Source organism: Clytia hemisphaerica, unplaced genomic scaffold (assembly GCF_902728285.1).
Source record: "Clytia hemisphaerica strain Z4C2 unplaced genomic scaffold, Clytia hemisphaerica genome assembly, whole genome shotgun sequence".
NCBI classification, from domain to species: Eukaryota; Metazoa; Cnidaria; class Hydrozoa; order Leptothecata; family Clytiidae; genus Clytia; species Clytia hemisphaerica.
Window position 1 is genome coordinate 209,552 of NW_027104234.1, and position 19,619 is coordinate 229,170.

The 19,619-nt window shown below is 35.5% G+C and overlaps 2 protein-coding genes across 2 annotated transcripts in view; both read right to left on the reverse strand.

Annotated features, from left to right (window-relative positions):
* LOC136816004 (kinesin-like protein KIF16B) overlaps window positions 1–1,594 on the reverse strand; it is a 45,418-nt gene extending 43,824 nt beyond the window's left edge. Inside the window, exons 1-4 of the mRNA XM_067072426.1 lie at window positions 1,503–1,594; window positions 1,248–1,317; window positions 951–1,073; window positions 384–533 (exon numbers count right to left, since the gene is read on the reverse strand). Of these exons, the coding sequence (XP_066928527.1) occupies window positions 384–533; window positions 951–1,073; window positions 1,248–1,317; window positions 1,503–1,549 (390 nt within the window). The 5' untranslated portion in view covers window positions 1,550–1,594. The remainder of the gene's footprint in view (window positions 1–383; window positions 534–950; window positions 1,074–1,247; window positions 1,318–1,502) is intronic.
* A 3,299-nt stretch (window positions 1,595–4,893) lies between these two features.
* Window positions 4,894–19,510, reverse strand: LOC136816005 (uncharacterized). The gene is made up of 9 exons (XM_067072427.1): window positions 19,287–19,510; window positions 15,591–15,801; window positions 14,111–14,413; window positions 11,148–12,852; window positions 9,755–10,791; window positions 8,943–9,027; window positions 8,374–8,534; window positions 6,884–7,005; window positions 4,894–6,013 (listed from the first exon to the last, which is right to left on the reverse strand). The coding sequence occupies exons 1-9, from the start codon at window positions 19,404–19,406 to the stop codon at window positions 5,777–5,779; spliced, it is 3,981 nt and encodes a 1,326-aa protein (XP_066928528.1). The 5' UTR covers window positions 19,407–19,510; the 3' UTR covers window positions 4,894–5,776.
* Window positions 19,511–19,619: the final 109 nt, after the last annotated feature.

Below are 19,619 nucleotides of genomic sequence, written 5' to 3' on the forward strand. Positions count from 1 at the left end.
GACATCATAATGAGATTACTCAATGGTCTTATACTGGTGGTAGGTCTGAACCTAGGAGTGAAATGACCCATTCTGCCCTTTTGTTTTACACCAGAATAAATAACTAGTCCAGATTGGCATTCTTTTCTTAGTTGTTAAGAATCAAAAAGTGTTTGAAAAGTTGAAGTAACGGAATGATGGGACCTGAAGGGTTAAACAAATGCGATAGACAGAAAAGGAAAAGGATGATATAATTAAAAATTGAGATCAAATTTAGATTGACTGAGCTTTGAGCAGAAATAATGTCTAGGATAGATAAGATTGATCGATTTCATTAAATAAATAAAAAAGAGGGAATAATAAAGTGAAGAAGGAATCAGAAAATTGTGAAAACAAAAATATACCTGGCAAATTCTTGGAATCAATCCAATGTTATCTTCAGTCCCCATCATTGTGTAAGATTTCCCAGATCCTGTTTGTCCATATGCAAAAACACACGCATTGTACCCTTCGATTGCTGATTGCACTACATTCTTACCATACTCCAAAAAAATCTATGGGAAGAATAGAGAATATGGGAGAATAGCACATGAATTAATAACAAATTCAAAGATTTTCAATAAATTTCAGCACCAAATCACAGGGATTAACTATATGTTCCTGTTTGGCTGCCTGCCTATAGTAACAACTGGTAAAGATGTACCAGAGAAATATCTTTCCCACAATGGTTTCATAAACACAAACACACAATTAATCTCCTTGCATTTACGCGATAAAGTCATATCAATTTGGTTGAGCTAATTCAATTTGCTAGAAAAAATGTCTATCATATTGAATGAGGTTTTTGCTTGGCTTAAGATATCACCTAAAATTCAACACCCTAGAAAAAAAATTAAGATTGTAGATTGTTGAGCAGAAATTTTCAATTTTAATTTGAATAAAAATGTGATTGAAAATAAAATTCATAATACCTGTTGCTGGTCTACAAAGTGTTCATCTTCTTTATTTACTGACCAGAACGAGCGGTCAAAAAGAAATTGCTTTTGGGAAAAGCTGTCCCTTTTTCCAAGTCCTAAACTTTCACTGCTGTCATCCTAAAAGGCGTAAATAATTATATTAAATGAATAACTTTATACTAGATTTTTGTTCAAGTAAACTTTCCCCAAAAAACCCTATCACAATACAATTGTAGACCTGCTCTGTGAAGTTGGTTTACTGTTTTTCATGAGCTAAAAATATAAAAAGTTTTCATGATAAAATATATTTACCCTGACATAATTCAAGTAGGTTTTCTGTTTTTCCATGGAAAGGATGATTTCAGCTCCATCTTCTATCTCACTGAAATCAAAACAAAATTTTCATTTTCATGCAGTCAGAAAGGAGTTTTTACAAATTTTACTTGATTTTTTTCCATACAGTAACTAACAACAAATTGGTAAAAATGAGCTGGAAGAAGCATGCAAAGAACCTGTAGAAAAGAGAATGAAATCAACAAAATGTTAATTCATTATAAATTCTCTTACCTTTTAGAAAATGGTCTTGCTCTTAAGATGACATTAACAGAAGACATCACGATTAAGGTACTTTTTCAAAAAAAAATTATCTCCATTTGTCTAAAAATAAAATTGTTATTTCTGAATAAGAACAATTTTGTAATCTATGTGCTCAGTAAACATATCTTGCACCCCCTTTTTTATAGGGGGTAATGCCAAAAATTTTGATGGCCTTTGTAGGGGGGATGGGGATGTATGGTGGGGTCAAATAAGAATGGGGTGTTGGAGATTTTGGTCAATTTAATCATATACAAATGGCTATAGTCTGTTTTAAAAATTAAAAACATGTACCAACAAAACACAAAATATGTGTACAGTATCATAAAATAATAAATATGAAATAAAATGTTAATAAAAGCGCTAGTTATATTGTTATATTGTGAAATTTTTGGCTTATGATTATATATATTTTTTGTACTCTTTGATCACTTTGGTGGTGCATAGAGCGAAAGGTTTTCTGACCTCTAAGGTTTGGTTTCCAATTTTAGCTCCATCTAAAGTATGGATATGTACCATGGACTAATGTTGCCATCCCTAATTCCAACATTTTTTTTAGAAATATGAATAAGAAAGCAGGTCGAAATCACTGATTAAAAAAAATATTTACTAAAGAATGATCGCTAAGGAAAGAAGTACACTTTTTTTTATAAAACCAGTAAAATTTTTCTGAAGCTAGGCTGTTCTTATTTTTTTGGCACTTTGAGCCTCAAATTGTTCTTATCCTGTTCTTATTATAGGGTGTAATTGAGGTATTTTGGGCGTTATATCAAATTTTTACTACTTTAACCCTTTATTTGCTTGAAATTGAGTAATTTCAGGCTCAGCATTGTTCTTATTTTTTGGCAATTTTGAGCCTTATTGTTCTTATATAAAAAAAATGTATACATAGTTTAAATAAAAAATTTTAACTACCACAATTGAGACGGATAATTCCTTTTGACTTTAGGAAAACAAGGGTTGACCAAATGAAGATTTTAAGTTTCTTCATGGATTGTCATTGTCTAATATTCTATCTGAAGCATAGAATTAAAAGTATACTCCTTTAGGCGAACAAACTGTCTACACGTTTTTTTTTTTATAAGGAACCTCAACTTTGCTCTGAGCCTGGAGTTCCTTATTTTTACAGAGAATTTCAGTCTCAAAGTTCCTTATCGAGTTCCTTACTACATAGGAAATTTTGAACTTTTTGCCCCTTGAAAGATCAAAATTTGGTCAAATTAGTCCCAATAAGGTACCTCTTTTTTACGTGTTTTTTACACTTTCCGAAAAGTGAATTTTGACTTTAAAAGCTCATAAGTAGAGAACAAGTTGGTCAAATTTAAAAAGTGATAGCTCAAATTTTAAGCTAGGATATTTACTTTCTAAATATCAAAACTCCAAGCACTTTGGGACATTTGTTCGGCCTCAAGATGTCGGGAAACGTCTAAACTTTTTCGTGGGTCACCCGGTATATTATACCTATAAATAAGTTTCGTTCAAATAGAAACTAAAGGGTAAAATTCTCCCCAATTAGCATGCGATAACATACTGTAACACTGCAAATCTACCCATGTGATTATTAGGGACTAGGGTTATGTTAAGGTTTTATTTCCAAAATACGGAGCAAAAAATTTCTGGCCTGAAGTGGTGGAGTAATTCAATATGGCAGAACTGAGTTGATAGGCCTTTGCATTCTCCTAAACAACTATTTGAGAGAAATCTCTAGAGAGCATCAGTTACGCCATCTTTGTCATCCTAAGAGCTTTTGATGCGCAACTTAACAAGCTAAACCGGCATTTGCCACAATGGGAACATTCTAGTAGCTTCTATCTATCAGCAATCAGCTATTACAACCTTCCTCCTATAGTTGTCGAAATTAGGTCTCTTACATTTAGCAGCTAGAAGTAGATTGTATTTTTCTATTCTACACACGACACACAGATTCTTGGATCCAACTGTATACACAACAACACCTCTTCAGTTCAGATAGAGTAGTCGTAGAGAAAGCCGCACATAAAAAGCATAAACCCAGCCAGTTAAAAGTTTGAAAACAAAAAATAGCTTTACCTGATATCAAATTTTATAAAACTGCTGACATTGCTGTCAAAAATTAAACAAACAAATAAATTTGACTTCAAAAAGACACAGACATACAAAAAATAAATTAAGATCAAATGACAAAGATACACACACATGACATGACGTTCAACGTTGGCGGTGTTTAGGAAAATAAATGTTGATTTCCCGCGGTAAATAGATCTCTTGATCTCGTGTCCAGACTTCTTTCGCAATTCCAAGAATTACGAAACGCACGCCCCTTGCACGCCCTTGTCCTGTGTTGACACCATTGAGTTTCAAGCCCGAAGGGCTAGAGGTCAATCTCTTTGGTAGGATTTGAAGCCAACAAATCCTACCAAAGTTGCGCGGTCTTGAGCGACCCGCCTGGTTTTTACACAAATAACAGATTGAAACTAAAATTTACCCCTTAATTTCGAAAAATATATCACTCGAAAACAAAGGAATTGCTAGATTCAATCCGTCATCAAAAATACGGCGCATATTTTAAGGCTTCAATTTTTCTTGCCTGAGAAAGGTTAGAGATTGACCTCTAGCCCTTCGGGCTTGAAACTCAATGGTTGCGTCCTTTAGATTTTGACAGATGAACTCATATCGAGAAATCTTCTTTGTACTCTTTTTCATTAAGACGATATACCGCGACGATCAATGTGGCCCAAAGAAGCTACTTTATGCATGCGGAACTTTTTATTGATCAAAGGGAAAAATTAGTTACCCCTGCCTTCTGCAACCTAGACGATGCTATCGCCCGTTCATATTTTCACTGCCTGTCCGATGGCGATAACTAGCTCAATTACTTTCAACTTCAAGTGTTTGTGTTTCACAACCCCGTTCATCAACTTTTGTGTGATGTGTGTTATCACCTCAACATTTTTATATAGAAAAAACTTGTTGTTGTTGATGCCGGTTATACAACGCTGTTTTGGTTTTAAATATTTACTAGATTGCTATATGATAACTGTCACATCTATCTTGAAAATAAAGTTTCCGACCCCAAAAAAACAAATTCTATCAATTCTACTTGATCATATCACGAGTTTAATTTTACTATATTTAAAAGACAAACTCAAATAAAAGAAGTAACAAAAACCACGTCATTGCAAACATTAGAGTTAGAATATTAACATAGGTTTGACATTTCTCGGAAACCAAGGATACTGTTTGTCCTAAACCGTCCTGCCCGAAGTCAATGTACACGTTCTTTTATAAAAATGAACTATATAAGACCAAAAGGCTTCGATGACCAGAATGTTAAGGATAAGGCTTCAAAAATTCAGAAAATGAATGGTGGGCGTTGCCGGCAATATTTAAAGTTTTAAATGATTTTCGAGACTAAATAAAACCTATAGAAAAATAAAGCAGCTAAAATATTTGTACAAAAAATGAAACAGTGAAAGGTTAAACCACGAATAAAAAAATTAAAACATCAAAAATCGATAAACAAAATCAAAAATGAATTCTAAAAACATCATCAAAAAGTACCAGCTCAAATCACTCTTGCCAATAACCAAGTTTTCTCAAACAATCAACACAGAAAAAAATAAACAGTTAGGTAGAGTACACAACAAAATGACGGAAATATTTCTATAGAAACTTTCTAACAATCATTAATTAATTTAATCACACAAGATGATTTATAACACACTTCCGTAATTACAAAATCAAAGACTTTTTATATGAACCGTACACCCTCGTAAGTATTCTTAGATTGTTCTTATAATTTTGTTTTTCTAAGGTTGACATATCCTTACAAAAGAATGGTTTCTCAAGTCACAAGTTTTAGAGATTAAGAAACTTCTTTTTCAGCAATTTTTGAAATTCCACAGACTCCAGTTCCTCCAGTTGTCCTCCTTTTGTTAATTGAGCATCGAGTTTTTATAAAATTATTCTTATAAAAAATTAGTATTTAGTGAATAAAAGCTAAAATAAATTTGAAAGAATAAAAAAGCAGTAAATAATAATTTCCTTATGACGGATACAGTAGTCCGGCAATGACACTAAAGATACATAAACTAAAAACGAACCTCATTTTTAGGTGAAAAGTGTGAAAACTTTCCTCTCCTCTTCTCAATCGAGTCAATTTGAAACTTGTCAATTTAATGAAATGTAAATTAGCAGGGAATTAGCAAAAAAACAACAACAACAATATCCCGGAACGGTTTCTCATTCATTCCCAAGTAAAATATTATTTATCTACTCTTTCGATGTTTTCTTGACCGCTCATCATGTCTTTCCGCGCGTTCCTCTTGTCTTTCCGCTTTTCGTTTTGCGCGTTTTTCTAATCTACGTTGTTCTCGTTTCGCTTGTTTTTCTTTTCTTCGTGCTTCTCTCTTTGACAGTCGTCTCACTGCACCTTTTTCGTCAACTACCATGCTATCACCTGATGCTGGTGGAATGATGGCTCTGGTTCTTCGCAAATGTTGAAGCTAAGATAACAAATGGATTTAAGATAAAAGTTAAAAGCTTAACCGTGTTTATATTCAGTTATAGTTCTAATCCGCACCATTCCAAACGCTCAATGCGTACCGGCCGTCCACGCCCGGGGCTCTAAAGCTATCTAATACACCTTTTCGAGCGTAGCCGCGGGCCGCGCAGGCATATTTTTGTCCGCTTTATCCCACTAAAACCGTTCCAGTAATTTTTTTCGCAACTATAGACAATAGAAAAATGTGTCAGGATTGGATCGAGTTTAGGGAGATAATTAAATAATTAAGTGGCACGCGCCTGACGGCGCGACTACGGTCGGAAAGGTATCTTAAAAAGCTGAATATTTTTCCGATCTTTAGATCTTAAGCAAACCTCTAACCAGGCTTCTGCTCATCCTCTAGCGAAAAAAGTTTCTTATAGAGGAAGTATAGGTCTGCGAATCAGACTAACCTCAAACCAAATACGTTATTGTCGAGGAAAAAGCCATGGTCGTTTGTTTGGTACAGAAAAATCTTAAGCGCGTCGTGAGAAAAATTTTACATCGAGATAAAAAAAGACTGTCGCTCATCACATTGGTCGCATTTCTTTAAAAAAGAGCGTAAGTACTGGCGGAATAGAATCTCTAAAAGCAAAATGACAGCACATTCTTCTACGGTTGAAATATTACCTAATCGGTCCTTTTTACAGCGGCCCTTATTGGCGTCTTTTTGGGGCTCGTGGCGTAAAAAGGACCGGTGTTAAAAGGGCCAGTGTAAAAAGGGGCAAGATTTTGCAATTTTAACGTAAAAGCGGCGTAAATTTTGTATCATTATTTCTCAATTTAAAGGGCATATGAAGAAAAAACGATAAAGTATTCATATTATTAGTACCTGATGTGGCGAATAGAATGAGATGTAGAATTCAGTCCAACCACCAGTTCTCACTCGAACCAAATCATATTGCTCAGGGTTTTTCATCGCTCCATGGAAAGTGTCTTGATCCGCAACAGTGACTAAAGGAATAATAATTTCAATTAAGAGTTGACTTTCATTAAGTATCATAGCGTTTAATACAACCATATTTCACACAGGATTTTCTTCAAATCCGCCAAATTAAGTTCCCGCCAAATTCTATTTTCCGCCATCCACCAAATTGAATTTCAGCTAAATTTAAGTTGTTGCATTCATTCCCCATGTGTATGCTGTTTCAGGCCTTAAAACAGGTTTTTTGTTATTTAACATATCCTTCATATTAAATTCCCATCTAATTCAATTTATCAAGCCATCCACCAAATTAAATTCCCTCTCGAAAAAACTTTTTCAACCATCCGCCAAATTCAATTTCCACCAAAATTTCTTCCCTTAAGGTACTTGTTAACCCCCTTTCATAAATTACGTCAACATCAACGTTTACCTCGTTTTCAAAATATTGCTATGGTAATTGATTCCCAGAGGAGTTTATAAAAAAGTGAAATTTTATCATCTTGGAAATGGTTTCAAAACGAGGCAATCTTTACACTCAAAATAATTTATGAAAAGGCATATTTAGTTTCCGTTGATTTGCACAATTTCTCTTCTGATCGTCAGCCGTGCAAAATTACTCGAATCTGATTGGTTTAGAGGAGTGCGTTTAATCGTTAATTGCACTATTACCACTTTTTGCACTCTTCGGCGGGGGGACACTTTTGTCCCCTTATTCTTTTCTCTCCAAAAAAAAAATATAAGAAGGATCGTGCTTTTTTATGAATTTAGTCCTCATACTTCAAAAATTCGCTTTATGTACATAAGTTGCATTGCAATTCGAATGTCAAAAATTTTCCCTTTTTCTAAAAAAACTATGATTTACTAATGATTAGTTACTGACGATTACCTCGGAATCGTATGATTTGTCGTGCAATTAACGATTAATCACTCGTAACAAAGGAGAAAATACCGTAATTTGCACTCGTCTTTCGGACTCGTGCAAATTACTATTTTCTCCTTTGTTACTCGTGATTAATCGTTAATTGCACTCCAAACCATACGATTACTAGTACTAATAGACCTTTCCATAAATTACGTTACGAACATCACTTGCCTCGTTTTGAAATCGTTGCTATGGTTATTTACTCCCAGCGGATTTTATTAAAACTACTTCCTATTCATAACAAAATCATTCAATGTCTAAAGAGACATAATCACCATGGTAACTGTTTGAATACGAGGCAAGTGATGTTCATGATGTATTTATGAAAAGGTCTGTTGGGCGGAGGATATCTTTCAAACCTTGAGCAAATCATTGTTTTATAATAGATTAAAAAAGAAGACTTTAAGACATTCAAAGGTTCGAATTAGAAAGATCTGAACATAAAAATTGACTTGATTGATTGTCAGCCACTTACTGGTCAAGATATTTCCACCGAGGTTTTTTTCCTGATTAGCATAATGACGTAAAAAGTCGGTGAGGTTATTCTCATCAGTCGCTTCACTGATGGTCAAGTCAATTTCGCAACCATTCGAATATTTTGTCTTTAATTCTTCAATATCCATGTATGGTAAAATTCTGAAGATGATAAAGAAAAGTTATCTAACGGCCATGTTTTTTAAGCTAATCCGGAAATAACGGAAAAATGTTTATTTTTGATAGAATCGTTGTTTAAATATTATGATGTTTGAAGAGTTATCACCACTGACCTTTATATATCCCTGGACCAAGTTACTCAATCCCGGCCAACCAAGATCTTTGAGCGGAGTTTTTTTTGAAATTGGTATTACTCAATAGCGGTGAGAATGCATCGGAAGCGCTAGATCTACTTTTCCTCGAATACTTTTGATGATGTAGCGTCGTTAGACGTTATTTTTAACATTGTAATGGCTTCTTCTCGGGTACCAATTTCGAAAAAAACTCCAATCAAAGATGGCGGATATAGCTCGGTCCAGGCATATATAAAGGTCAGTGATTATCACTTACTTGTAAATGTCATCAATCTTGACAACAGTATCTGACACGTCTTGAGGTGTTGGTGTAGGGCTCATATCAGATGCAATAGGTTGTGCTAAAAATATTTAAATACAATTGTAATGATAACTAATGATAGTATTACACGCTTTTTTTATAAGATTGAACTTTATAAGAATATTCATGATGAAATTGTCCAAAGAGTTAGGAATATGCTAAGAATATCACTATCATGGAATTTGATAGTAGGACCTAAGAATGCAATTTTTAGATAATTTTTAACTGTAAATTGTCAATTATCCCCAAGTAAATCTCAATGCCATTTTATACTTCAGGTATGTTTTAATTTTACAATTAGGTTCAATGTCGACCCTAATCTAACAAGAATACTTTAAGAATATTTTCGGATGTTTTTTCTCAAAAAAAGTTTAGAATATCCATGATAAAATGATAAAACACCATTGTTATAAAAAAAGCGTGTAGCTAAATTTACATTTTTTTTTTCTTTAGAAAGACGCTTCTTTGACATGCAGCACACTCTAACTTATTCGAATTTCTTATTATTCGAATCTCTCTACAATTCTTACTTATTCCCAGTTTCTCCTGGAATGTGGGATCTCTCCCTCTTGAAATATATTCTAAGATTCGAATCTCTCCGTAATTCGAGTATATAAGATTCCTTACTCGAACTCCAATCAGCCAAATTCAATAAATGATTAATAGCTTTTACAAGACTAGGTTACATGCTTTTTGGGTTCATTGTTTTTATAAAATTATTCTTAAAGAAAGAAGAGGCTAATCATTTGAAGAAGTTTAAAGTTCACCTTTGCGTCTGCCATCAGCTGATGCAGCACATCCTAATCCCCATCCAACATATCCTTCAAAGGTTCCTGAACCCAATGCATAGTGGAATTCATTAGGATATTTTTCATCCAATCCTTTACGAATGGAATTACAGAATGGATATTTTCCATCGGTGGTGACATCTTTGAATGATTCTACAATCTCCTTGGCTAACCATGTGGCAATATCTTTCAAACTTTCACGATTTGATGTTGTCAAACGTTCAGCATCTTTGGCATCTTCTCTGGTTTTTAAACCATATTTCGGTAATTTTAATGATTTCTCTCGGAGTAGCTTCATGTTTAAGCCTCTCATTTCAGCAGACACTTTACCATCAGTTGGATCTTGCCATGGCTCTTGCAAATTGAATCCCCAGTCAGACATCAAAGCCAACAATAAATAATCCAAAGACACTTGTGAATCGTCACCAAAGCATAACTCTTGTATAGCATAAATGGAATCGACTGTATTGGCAAATGAAATAGCCATCAAGCCAATCAGTTTGATGTCAGCGCCGCCATTATAGATATCGAGCCCTTTATCCAAGCAACCATCAATCATACAGGAGAGCATTTGTGAGGCGTAGATGTTGTAAATGTTGCCATAGCTACCAAGGAATGACAGGGCATCATTCATCTGCAGGCGGAGATGTTTAGCAAACTGCTTCTTGAGATCATTAATGGACTTAATATCTGCAGACCCTGGTCGGAATTCTTGCGACACAGTATAACCTCTCATACCTTCTGGTCCGGCATCAGAGATAGTAGCACCACGGTTGATGGTCATTTCCAGGACTTGCAGTAAGGGAACGTAACAGAATGAGAATTCAGATTTGCCAGGAATGATTGGTTCGTAGCAACCATCTGAAGAATAGCCAGCAGCTCTTTCTAAAGATAATCCAGTGGTCTGAAGAGCAGGGATGATTCTATCATCATGGTCAATGACTGGGTGAGCACCACCACTTAAGATGGTCTTTGAAGCCTCCTTCAAAACCTCCTCGTTGGTCATATTGTGCAACCTTAAAGTGAAAGAGTAGAGAAGTAGTAAGGTAAAATTTTTTGGATATCAATAGATTGTTTAAGGAGTCTGACCAGCCGGTTTGGTTATCTAAGAGCTGAGTGAGTGGCACCCTCCCTTACCTTCGGGTAGACAGCTATCGGGTCGCCCTCGACTGCAGTCGCAAACTTACTTACTAAGAGCTGGACGAAGGAAAGGGGATTCGAACGAGGGATCCTTGGATCGCCGTTGCCTTGGACAATTCGGTCATTGCTCCTTAATTCTGTATTTCTGTATTAAACCAAAGAATACTACTAATCAAGAACTCAAAATTAAAAAGTAGAAATGTCGAAGACAAATTTCGAATCAGACGCTTACCTTAAAGATACGCAAGGAGCGTTTAAAGGTAATCTTCGAGCAGCTTTTAAACACAACTTGACGATTTCATTTCTGGTGTCGCTTGGAGGGACCAATTTGACACCATCTGGTGAAGTATAACCACCAATAGTAACTTGCTGCACCCACTGGTTACACCCATCACCTCTTGGGAAACGCCCATCACTACGGTACGGTACAGCAATAGTTCCAACTTTGTACAAATCAAGACGTGTCTCACGACTTAATTGAACTTTCTCTCCAATCTTGATCCAGAAAGCATCAATGACATCTTGGTAAAATTGAGGATCAGCTATGAACTGGTCATACTCTTTTTGCAAGAACGGCTCCAACATCATATCAAGACGGCCAATCGATACAGGTTCGGACGTCATGTGCAAGCAAGCATGAAGTGTTAAAATCAGTTGGACAGCATCAATGAACGTAACTGGTGGACCAGTGTTGGCTAGATAGTTCATCCTGTCAGCAACTACACGGAGATTAGCAATTTGATCTCCATTTAATGCATAATCAACACCAGAACCAGTGCCCTTGTCAGCTAGATGAGTAGCAAGGTTTGCATAATTCTGCATATATTCTTGTACGCCAGTGTAAACGAGTATGCAGCAATAATAATATTCTTTCTTAGTTTGATCCGTGCATTTGTTGTAACGATTCTGCAGTTGTTGGAGAAAGCCTGGTATACCAGCATCGATGAGTGTTTGATAATTAGGTACCACATGACCAAAACCAGAGACTTCATTCAATTTATGAGCATAAGCATCGATGTTTTCTGCCGATAATCCACCCTCTGGATCTGGGTTCAAATATGGCATTGCAATTTGACCAATACCAAGACCATAACCTGGCATCTTACCAGCTAGGATATCATAAGGACTGATTCGAAACAAATCGTTAGCCACACCATAAGAATTTTTGAAATCACCTGTAAAATCATTGGTAGTATAAACCGAGCTTAGTGTAAGTCGAACAGCGTGAGCTTGACGAAGGAGTTTAGAATACGTCTTGATGTTTGTGTCCGTGCTTGTCTCGTACAAGTGAGGGATGGGATCAGCACGTCTTGGATGGAACCACGTATCTTCCCAATTCTCAAACATCTCTTCAACAAGATGTAAGACTCTCTGCGATGGTGGATCTGGATATGGATCATTCTCAGCATTCTCTTCTCCACTGACATTAGCTTTTCTTGCGGAAGACATACGACTCATATATTCTTTATGATTATAGAACAAATATTCATTATCTTCAGGCTTCACATCCCAGTGATCAAACAAAAGATCTGACATTGGTAAAACACCTGGTGGTTCCATACCAAATTCCCTTACAGCTGGTAGGTAATAGAAACCACCCTTCATACAAGTCGTGGATGCGATCAAAGAATCATGGGTAACTCCTTTGCGATCTCCAACCATACTTGTCAACAATTTCATGACGTAATCTTGAGATTTTGAAAAAGAGATGTAGAAAAGACCAGATTCTTTGCTACCTCCACCAAATCCTCCTGGTGTCTCCTCCTTTTCTTCATCATCATCAAAAGGCATGGAAATACGATGTATACGGAAATTTGATGTGTTATGTGGGTGTGGCTCCACGTGGTGAACACGTGTTAAATGGGTTCGCTCATTGTTGCCGAATACCAATGTATTTTCTTTATGACGACCAATCATTTTGGCCAAGTCGTGAGCACCTTTAAATAAAAGAATTCAAACGTTTTAGCTGACAGATGAAGACTTACTAGTTTTAGAAGTGGACATCAAAAGACTATTCATCCTATTAACTCATTTTGACAAAATCCCGAAACGAATGCAATACGACCTGTTTAAACTTGTAAGGCCATGAAAGTTAAACATGCAATGGACTCTTTCAGAAAATGTCCGTACATGGGGGGTGGAAGGTTTAGTGTCCCGGGGGTAGTGAAGAATCTACAAAATTTGCCCTGTCCGGGGGGTAAACTTGCTCTATTTAGGGGTAATTTTGCTCAGTTTGAGGGTTATTTTGAATACCCAGGGGGTCAGCTGATGCTTGTCCGGGGGGTCGAAATTCAGAATATCCGGGAGGTAAATTTCTAAAAAATGGTATATCCTACAGCCCCCATATTCAAATTTTTTCTGGAAAAAGTCCAATGGTTCAATTGAATTCTTTGCACTATCAGTCTATTTAATGGTTCAATTGAACTCTTCGCACTATCAATTTTTTTAAAACATGTAGTCTAGCAAGCTAGACGACTAATTCAGACATATTAGAAATAAAGCAAAAAAGTAAATTTTAGTCGTCTAGAAACCTTTGTGCACTAACTCCAAACAAAAAAAAAGTGTTAATATCGCTATTAAAAATTTTTCCCGCTCAAAAAAAAATTTTGAAAATAAAATGTGTGTGGATTTGTGTGTTAAAAGTTTTTCATTTCAGTTGATTTTATTTTGAGAGTTTATTGTTGCTTGATAAATTGTTTTCTCGCTACGCAAGTTTCTGCGTAGCTAGCCCCTGTATCTATAAGGCTGGAACACCGGATTCTTCCAGTCGTTTATACAAACTAAATGCCGTAACATTATTTGTGTTTATTATAAGTATTACATCCATTATAAACGACTCCAGTCTATAAAACATGGGATATGGAGTGCACTTCATGTTAAATTGACAATGCGGTGATTTTATGTACAAAACACGGATCCCTAACTACTTGACTGGATCGTGCTTCCCATATAAAAGGAAGTGTGTCCAGTCTAAGAGCTGCTTAGTTCGCCATCTTATATCATATTCTGATTGTCAACAGCGGGATTCGAATGTTTTGATGTTCAAACTATCGAAAATCTAGTGTAAAATAAAAACAACATGGCTAGACTAGTCGACCATAAAACTAGACATGCTTTCACTGGAAACCCTATGTAGTTTGTAAAGCAATATAATGTTTGTGGTACAAACTGGTACAAAGTCTGTTTTTTACCAACCTTTTTCACTGAGTAAATCCCATGCAAATCGGAATTTTTGCTGCAACATGTAACTACCCCCAGGATATCCATTAACGCCCCCTTTACACGCCACAGCGGCCTGCAAGGCCGAAGATTCTGATTTATTTCCAAGACCATCAACAAAAAGACCACTTAAGGCATCTTTGGCGCCACAAACGGTTTTATCAATTGTTAATCCATATTTGGAAGCAATGGTGTTGAACTGTTTTTCCACTATTGCTAAACGTTCGTGAAATCCTGCCACATCTTTTTCGACTGATCGACACATTACAACAGCGAATCCTGAAAAAGGAGATATCTATGTATTCGTTCAGTTTTCAACAAGTTTACCAGTTAAACTTTCATGGGTGAAATAGCTGTTAGTTCTACTTAGGAATTTTAATGCAGCGAGAAGATAAAGTTTGACTACTTCATAGCGAATAATATCTAAAGAAAACTGGCGGAAGAAATTACTCCTATTAGTGTATCCTCGGACTATAATGGTTCGAAAGTAAAATTATCTGAGATTCCATGGTTCCTGGTTTTCTCTAAAAGCTTTCGCAAGCTTTTCTTTTCCCGGTTTACCGGTTTCAATTTGAATATCATAGACGTTGTTTAGACATTCTGTAACGGCTTGGGGCCTATTTGTTTCACTTACTATAAATGCTGTAGATGCTATTTGCTAAAAGTGCTATGAAATTCCATGAAAACTTTGAAAATGATAGTAAATATTACAAGTTTTGTTGTCTGCCATCTTTATGATCCCTGGTTGTACTTTGAATTTTGAAAAGTAATTTTCAATCCACTGTTTATTTACGGTTGTGTGACCACCATCCCGCCATTATGAAAACAACTGCTATTTTGATTTCAGATATAGACCCGTGCGTGGAGCAAGCTACAGTTTCAGCTCTTCACTTCTCTAATTTTATTGGTTTAAAATCGGCAATCAGGCTAAGAAAGTATCATCCAGTCTAATTTTAGATGCAATTTTTACTGTGAAGAAATTGCAAACTTTGCTTTGCTTGCAGAAGGTTGATGTCTTTACTATTTTTGCTAAAAGGGAGTTTGCAAGTTTATTTACAAAAAGTGCTACAGATCTGGACAGAAAAAATTGAATCGAGTGCACTTGTAGTAAACATAGCAAAAATAGTGATGAAACAAATAGGCCCTTGGATTACCATATGAGGACCGATAACTGTTAATCCAACCCGCATATGCTAGCCTCCTGTATTCTTATATACTGATTCATATTCATAGCACATGTTTTAAATAGAAAATAAAGAATGGGCAAAGATGGTTATGATTAAATAGTATCTGGTTAAAAATCTTACTTACATCCTTAACGCCCTTAACGGTTTTAAGATATTTAGACTTAAAATCAATTTACTTTTTTTTAGACCCACCCGGTATCTCTGTTACTACGAATTTTTCACTTTTTGGGGACAAAGCAGTCTCAAAAATAACTAAAAAAATTAAGCACCTCCGGTATTCAAGAATTTATCACTGCCTTCAATAATTTGTCTTGGTGATTTTCGCATTTCTAGATTACCAGCAGCTGCTGACCATCCTTCCACATTAGCCATTGTCTGATTCCATACTTCTGGATCAAAACCTGCCACAACATTGAATTTTGTGGTACTGACCTGTGGTTTCCATTGATCGGCTATGACTTGCTTCAGTTCAATGCACGCCTGGTAGAGAAAGAAAATGGTTTAACTAAAGTCAAAGGATTTATTGTAATACGTCAATTTTTAATGTATTTTGCTTTGGCTTTGGCTAAATAGGTCATGTTTGGATACTTTGGAAAACTGCCAATTTTTTTCTCATTGAGTCCTCAGTTGAAATTACCGGTAGACGAAAAGATCGTTCATAAATGAAGGGAAGTTAGCTGGGTTGAAAGAGTAAAAAACCCTCTATTGTTTTCTAAAAGTGTGTGATTCAGTCCGATTTGAGTCATTTCAGTACTCATTAAAAGCATAGTGTATCCGATGCATAAACCTATTTGTAAAGGTATACATACGTATTATGACAAATAGCTAATTCTTCATTATTTGCAGTCCAACCCGCCGCGTACCAGTAATAGAGAACCCTTTGATCCAATGTTTATGAGATTCTAAGTAACAATAATTTTAAATCCCTTCTGATGAAGAAAACCTAATACATTACCCAAAAGTATATAATGGAGTCTACAAACTATGGAGTAAGGTCTATAAGGCATTGTTAACTGAAGGGATCATAAAACTTGTTTGAGTTAAGAAACATTCGAGTTATAGAGGTTCGAGTTATAAAGAGACTCCACTGTAGACTCAGGATTGCCCATTTTTAGACATTACGGCTAGCCTGGTGCAAAGAGGTATTGGAGTAAGTATGGATTGATTATCGAAAACCAAAAAATTCTCCGGAAAAATAATTTTTTCTTGTTTTTCTTTTCTTCTATTCTCTATTACACATTTCCCGTAATTCAAACTTCTCAGAAATGGTCCGGGAAAATTTGCGCTCCACCGTTGTGTATAAAATTGTTTGGGAGGTAAACGAACGCCGTTTTGCCTACGAGAGGTTAGGGAAAGTGGGTTTTCAACTTTTGATAACAATCTTTGTTTGGCAAAAAGATTTCAGGGTGGTATAATATCACGAATAGAAAGAACATACTAAAATTTGAAGGGATTTTGATCGACAGAGCAGAAGAAAAACACAAAAAACCAACTTTCCCTAAGGAAACGCAGGCAAAAACGGGTTTGTTTACCTCTAAAGACCAAACGGTGGAGAGCATCAAAACAATGCGCGCGCAACTGTTTTGCGAATTATGGGAAAGGTGTATTTCTCCGCCTACCAATTGAAACAAAAACTAATCTAATAAAAATCTTTTTTTTTTCTCTGTGGGTGGTGGTCTCAGATTGATCCACCATACCTTTAAAATCTAATTCCCTTGAAAAGCTTATAATTGTATCAAAGGGCAATGGAATAGAAAAGGTATTGAATAATTCGATTAGAATTCTCTTCGGTCGAACTTTACAGGTTCACTGCACTTAAAAAATTGTTCTTTCTGTCTTAAATGAGATCAATTCGGATTTGTAGAAAGCATAACAGGATGATTGAATTTTCACTTTCGGGTGGCTTAAAAAAACTGGTTTCCAGGGAAGAGTTTCGTTAGGTAAGATCGGAGACTGGAGACTACAATTGGCGCTGAAATGATTGGCACAAAAGGGGAATTTCCTCAAAACTTTAAAAATACAAGTGATTTTTAAGTGCTTTGATATACAGTTCAGAAGTAGAGTTTTAACATTAGACCTTAGGTTCTCAGGATCTAAAAGCTCAAAAATGCTCCAATAAGGCTGAGAATATAGCCTGGAAGCCACTTAACCCCTCCCTAATCGAAAAATCCAATGAAGCAAAGTGGAAGTACTGAAACTGCAATTCTTGCCTGACCTTTAAAGTCAAAATTGCCAATATATTTCGGCGTTAATTGTAGATCAATCTAAATGGATTCACATATTATTTTTCCGCGTTTCCTCTAACGAATTGCAAGGGTTTATTTAACACGCGGACTGCTTTTATATGATTAAGGATCAGAGAAATAAATTGCCTTTGTGTGGCTTATACGCAACGGTTGAAAAGAGCTTGGATGGATTTCTGGTTTAAATATTTTTATCATAAGAGCAAAGAATATAGGAACATGAAATGAGTTCAAAAGATATTAAGTGCATTGTAAGGACATTGTAAGGAATTTGTAAGGATTAGCAGATGTAATTATCTAAAAAAAATTAGAACATTTCTATGGTAGTATAAGAAACCAAAAAAGTCATCTATCCGAAAAATTGATTTCAATTCTAAATTCGTATAAAAAATTTATTTAAATAGACCATTTCATGAATTACGTCATGAACACATGCCTCCTTTTGGAATTATTGCCATGGTGATTAACTCCCAGCGTATTTCATCAAAACTACTTTCTATTTATAAAAAAATCATCTAATATCTCAAGGAACATAATCACCATGGTAATTGTTTGAAAGCGAGGCAAGTGATGTTCGTTCGAACTCGTATAAAAAACGTGTAATGGAATCAGACAACAAATTAGATTGTGCAAACGAAAACCAGACACCTCAAATCTTTGAAAAAATTAATCACTGCTTAATTAGATCAAGGGCATAATTAATTTTAGATTGACTCTAATACTAAATATGGAGGCTGCAAAAGATCTTCTAATTGCTGCATCTCGTGCAGCTTGAGTAGCTTGTCAAATTAGATATTTATGATGTCTGAAAAGTTAATTGGTTTGAGGACCCGACATCTTCAAATTCTTGTTTAAGTAGGCAATAATTGCTTACTTCTTAGCTAGATTTTTGGAATAAAATTTTCCTCTTTCGATTTGCATTCAGCCGTTTAATTACCTGAGCACGTGTTCATGTTTTTGAATTGGTTGCCTGTACCAGACGTATACGGTCACACTTTTATAAAAAATCGTGATAGATTTAGGCTACTTCCGATGTTCTTGAAAAGAAATTTAAGTTCAGGCTCTCCAAATTCGTTCACCTCAATATTTTGTCTGTATTCTACGAAAATACAGAAGGCAGCTGACCAGGCATTTGATAAAACATGAAAAAGAGGTTACAAACAGACTAGTGCTTTGGCAGCCAACAAATTGACGACCCTCAAGAGGTAGAAAAAAAAGAACCTACATCCAAAATACTTTTGAGGAGACAAGAACAGAGGTTGTGAGCGAGCTGACCATGCTTATGAAAGACCGAAGCACCTGGTATGTAAGATCGCGAGTCAAATAATCACTAGGGCGCCCAGGAAGGCAACCTAGGTAGTTTAGAATTTTGGTTAAAGCTAGTTAAGAAATTGTTTTTGAGAATTCGTAAAATTTTAACAGTTCTTAACAAGGTTCTTATCTTTTAGCTTCTGAAGCCTTTTGTTCTAATATAGAATTTTTAACAAAAAAAGAGTAAGGAAGGAAACTCTCCCGGATTTGTAAAAGGCTTCCCACAATGGGGAAAAACCAGATAAAACATCCACTAAATCTCCCTGATGTAAAATTATGTTTGTTAAAAAGTGTTGACGTCTAACCAACCCATAGCGGTACTTTAGCTCGTCCTGTTCCAACATATCTATTTACAAATTGTATGATTTTAAACAAATCAAAAGAAAGAAAACAATAAACAAATTTACTTACATTAACTCTATCCACTAAACCAGTGCTTGGTTCTTCGAAAACAAACACTGTGCCGTATTTAGGTTTAGTGTACAATAAACCTTCTTGCATCAAAAACTTATCTGCAGCTTCTGTTGCCATTTTGCAACGATTTTTTGTTGTCGTTGAAAATCTGCAAATTTTGTAAAACGCCCTTTTTTTGATTACTCGAGCATGCGTCCTTTCCTGCAGAAAGACGGAGAAAGAGTGATATTAGATTTACAGGGATGGTATAGTAATAGGGTAATGACGTCTGCCTTAATCAATTAAATTACAATATATTTCATTCGAGAACAATTAAATAAATGGTCTATT

Excerpts from the sequence above, each read along its gene's own strand:
- LOC136816005 (XM_067072427.1), bottom strand. The coding sequence starts at position 19,406 with ATGGCAACAGAAGCTGCAGATAAGTTTTTGATGCAAGAAGGTTTATTG. Across the intron at positions 10,792-11,147 it reads GCTCCTTGCGTATCTTTAAG|GTTGCACAATATGACCAACG; the intron begins GTAAGCGTCTGA and ends TTTCACTTTAAG. Across the intron at positions 6,014-6,883 it reads CATTCTATTCGCCACATCAG|CTTCAACATTTGCGAAGAAC; the intron begins GTACTAATAATA and ends TTGTTATCTTAG.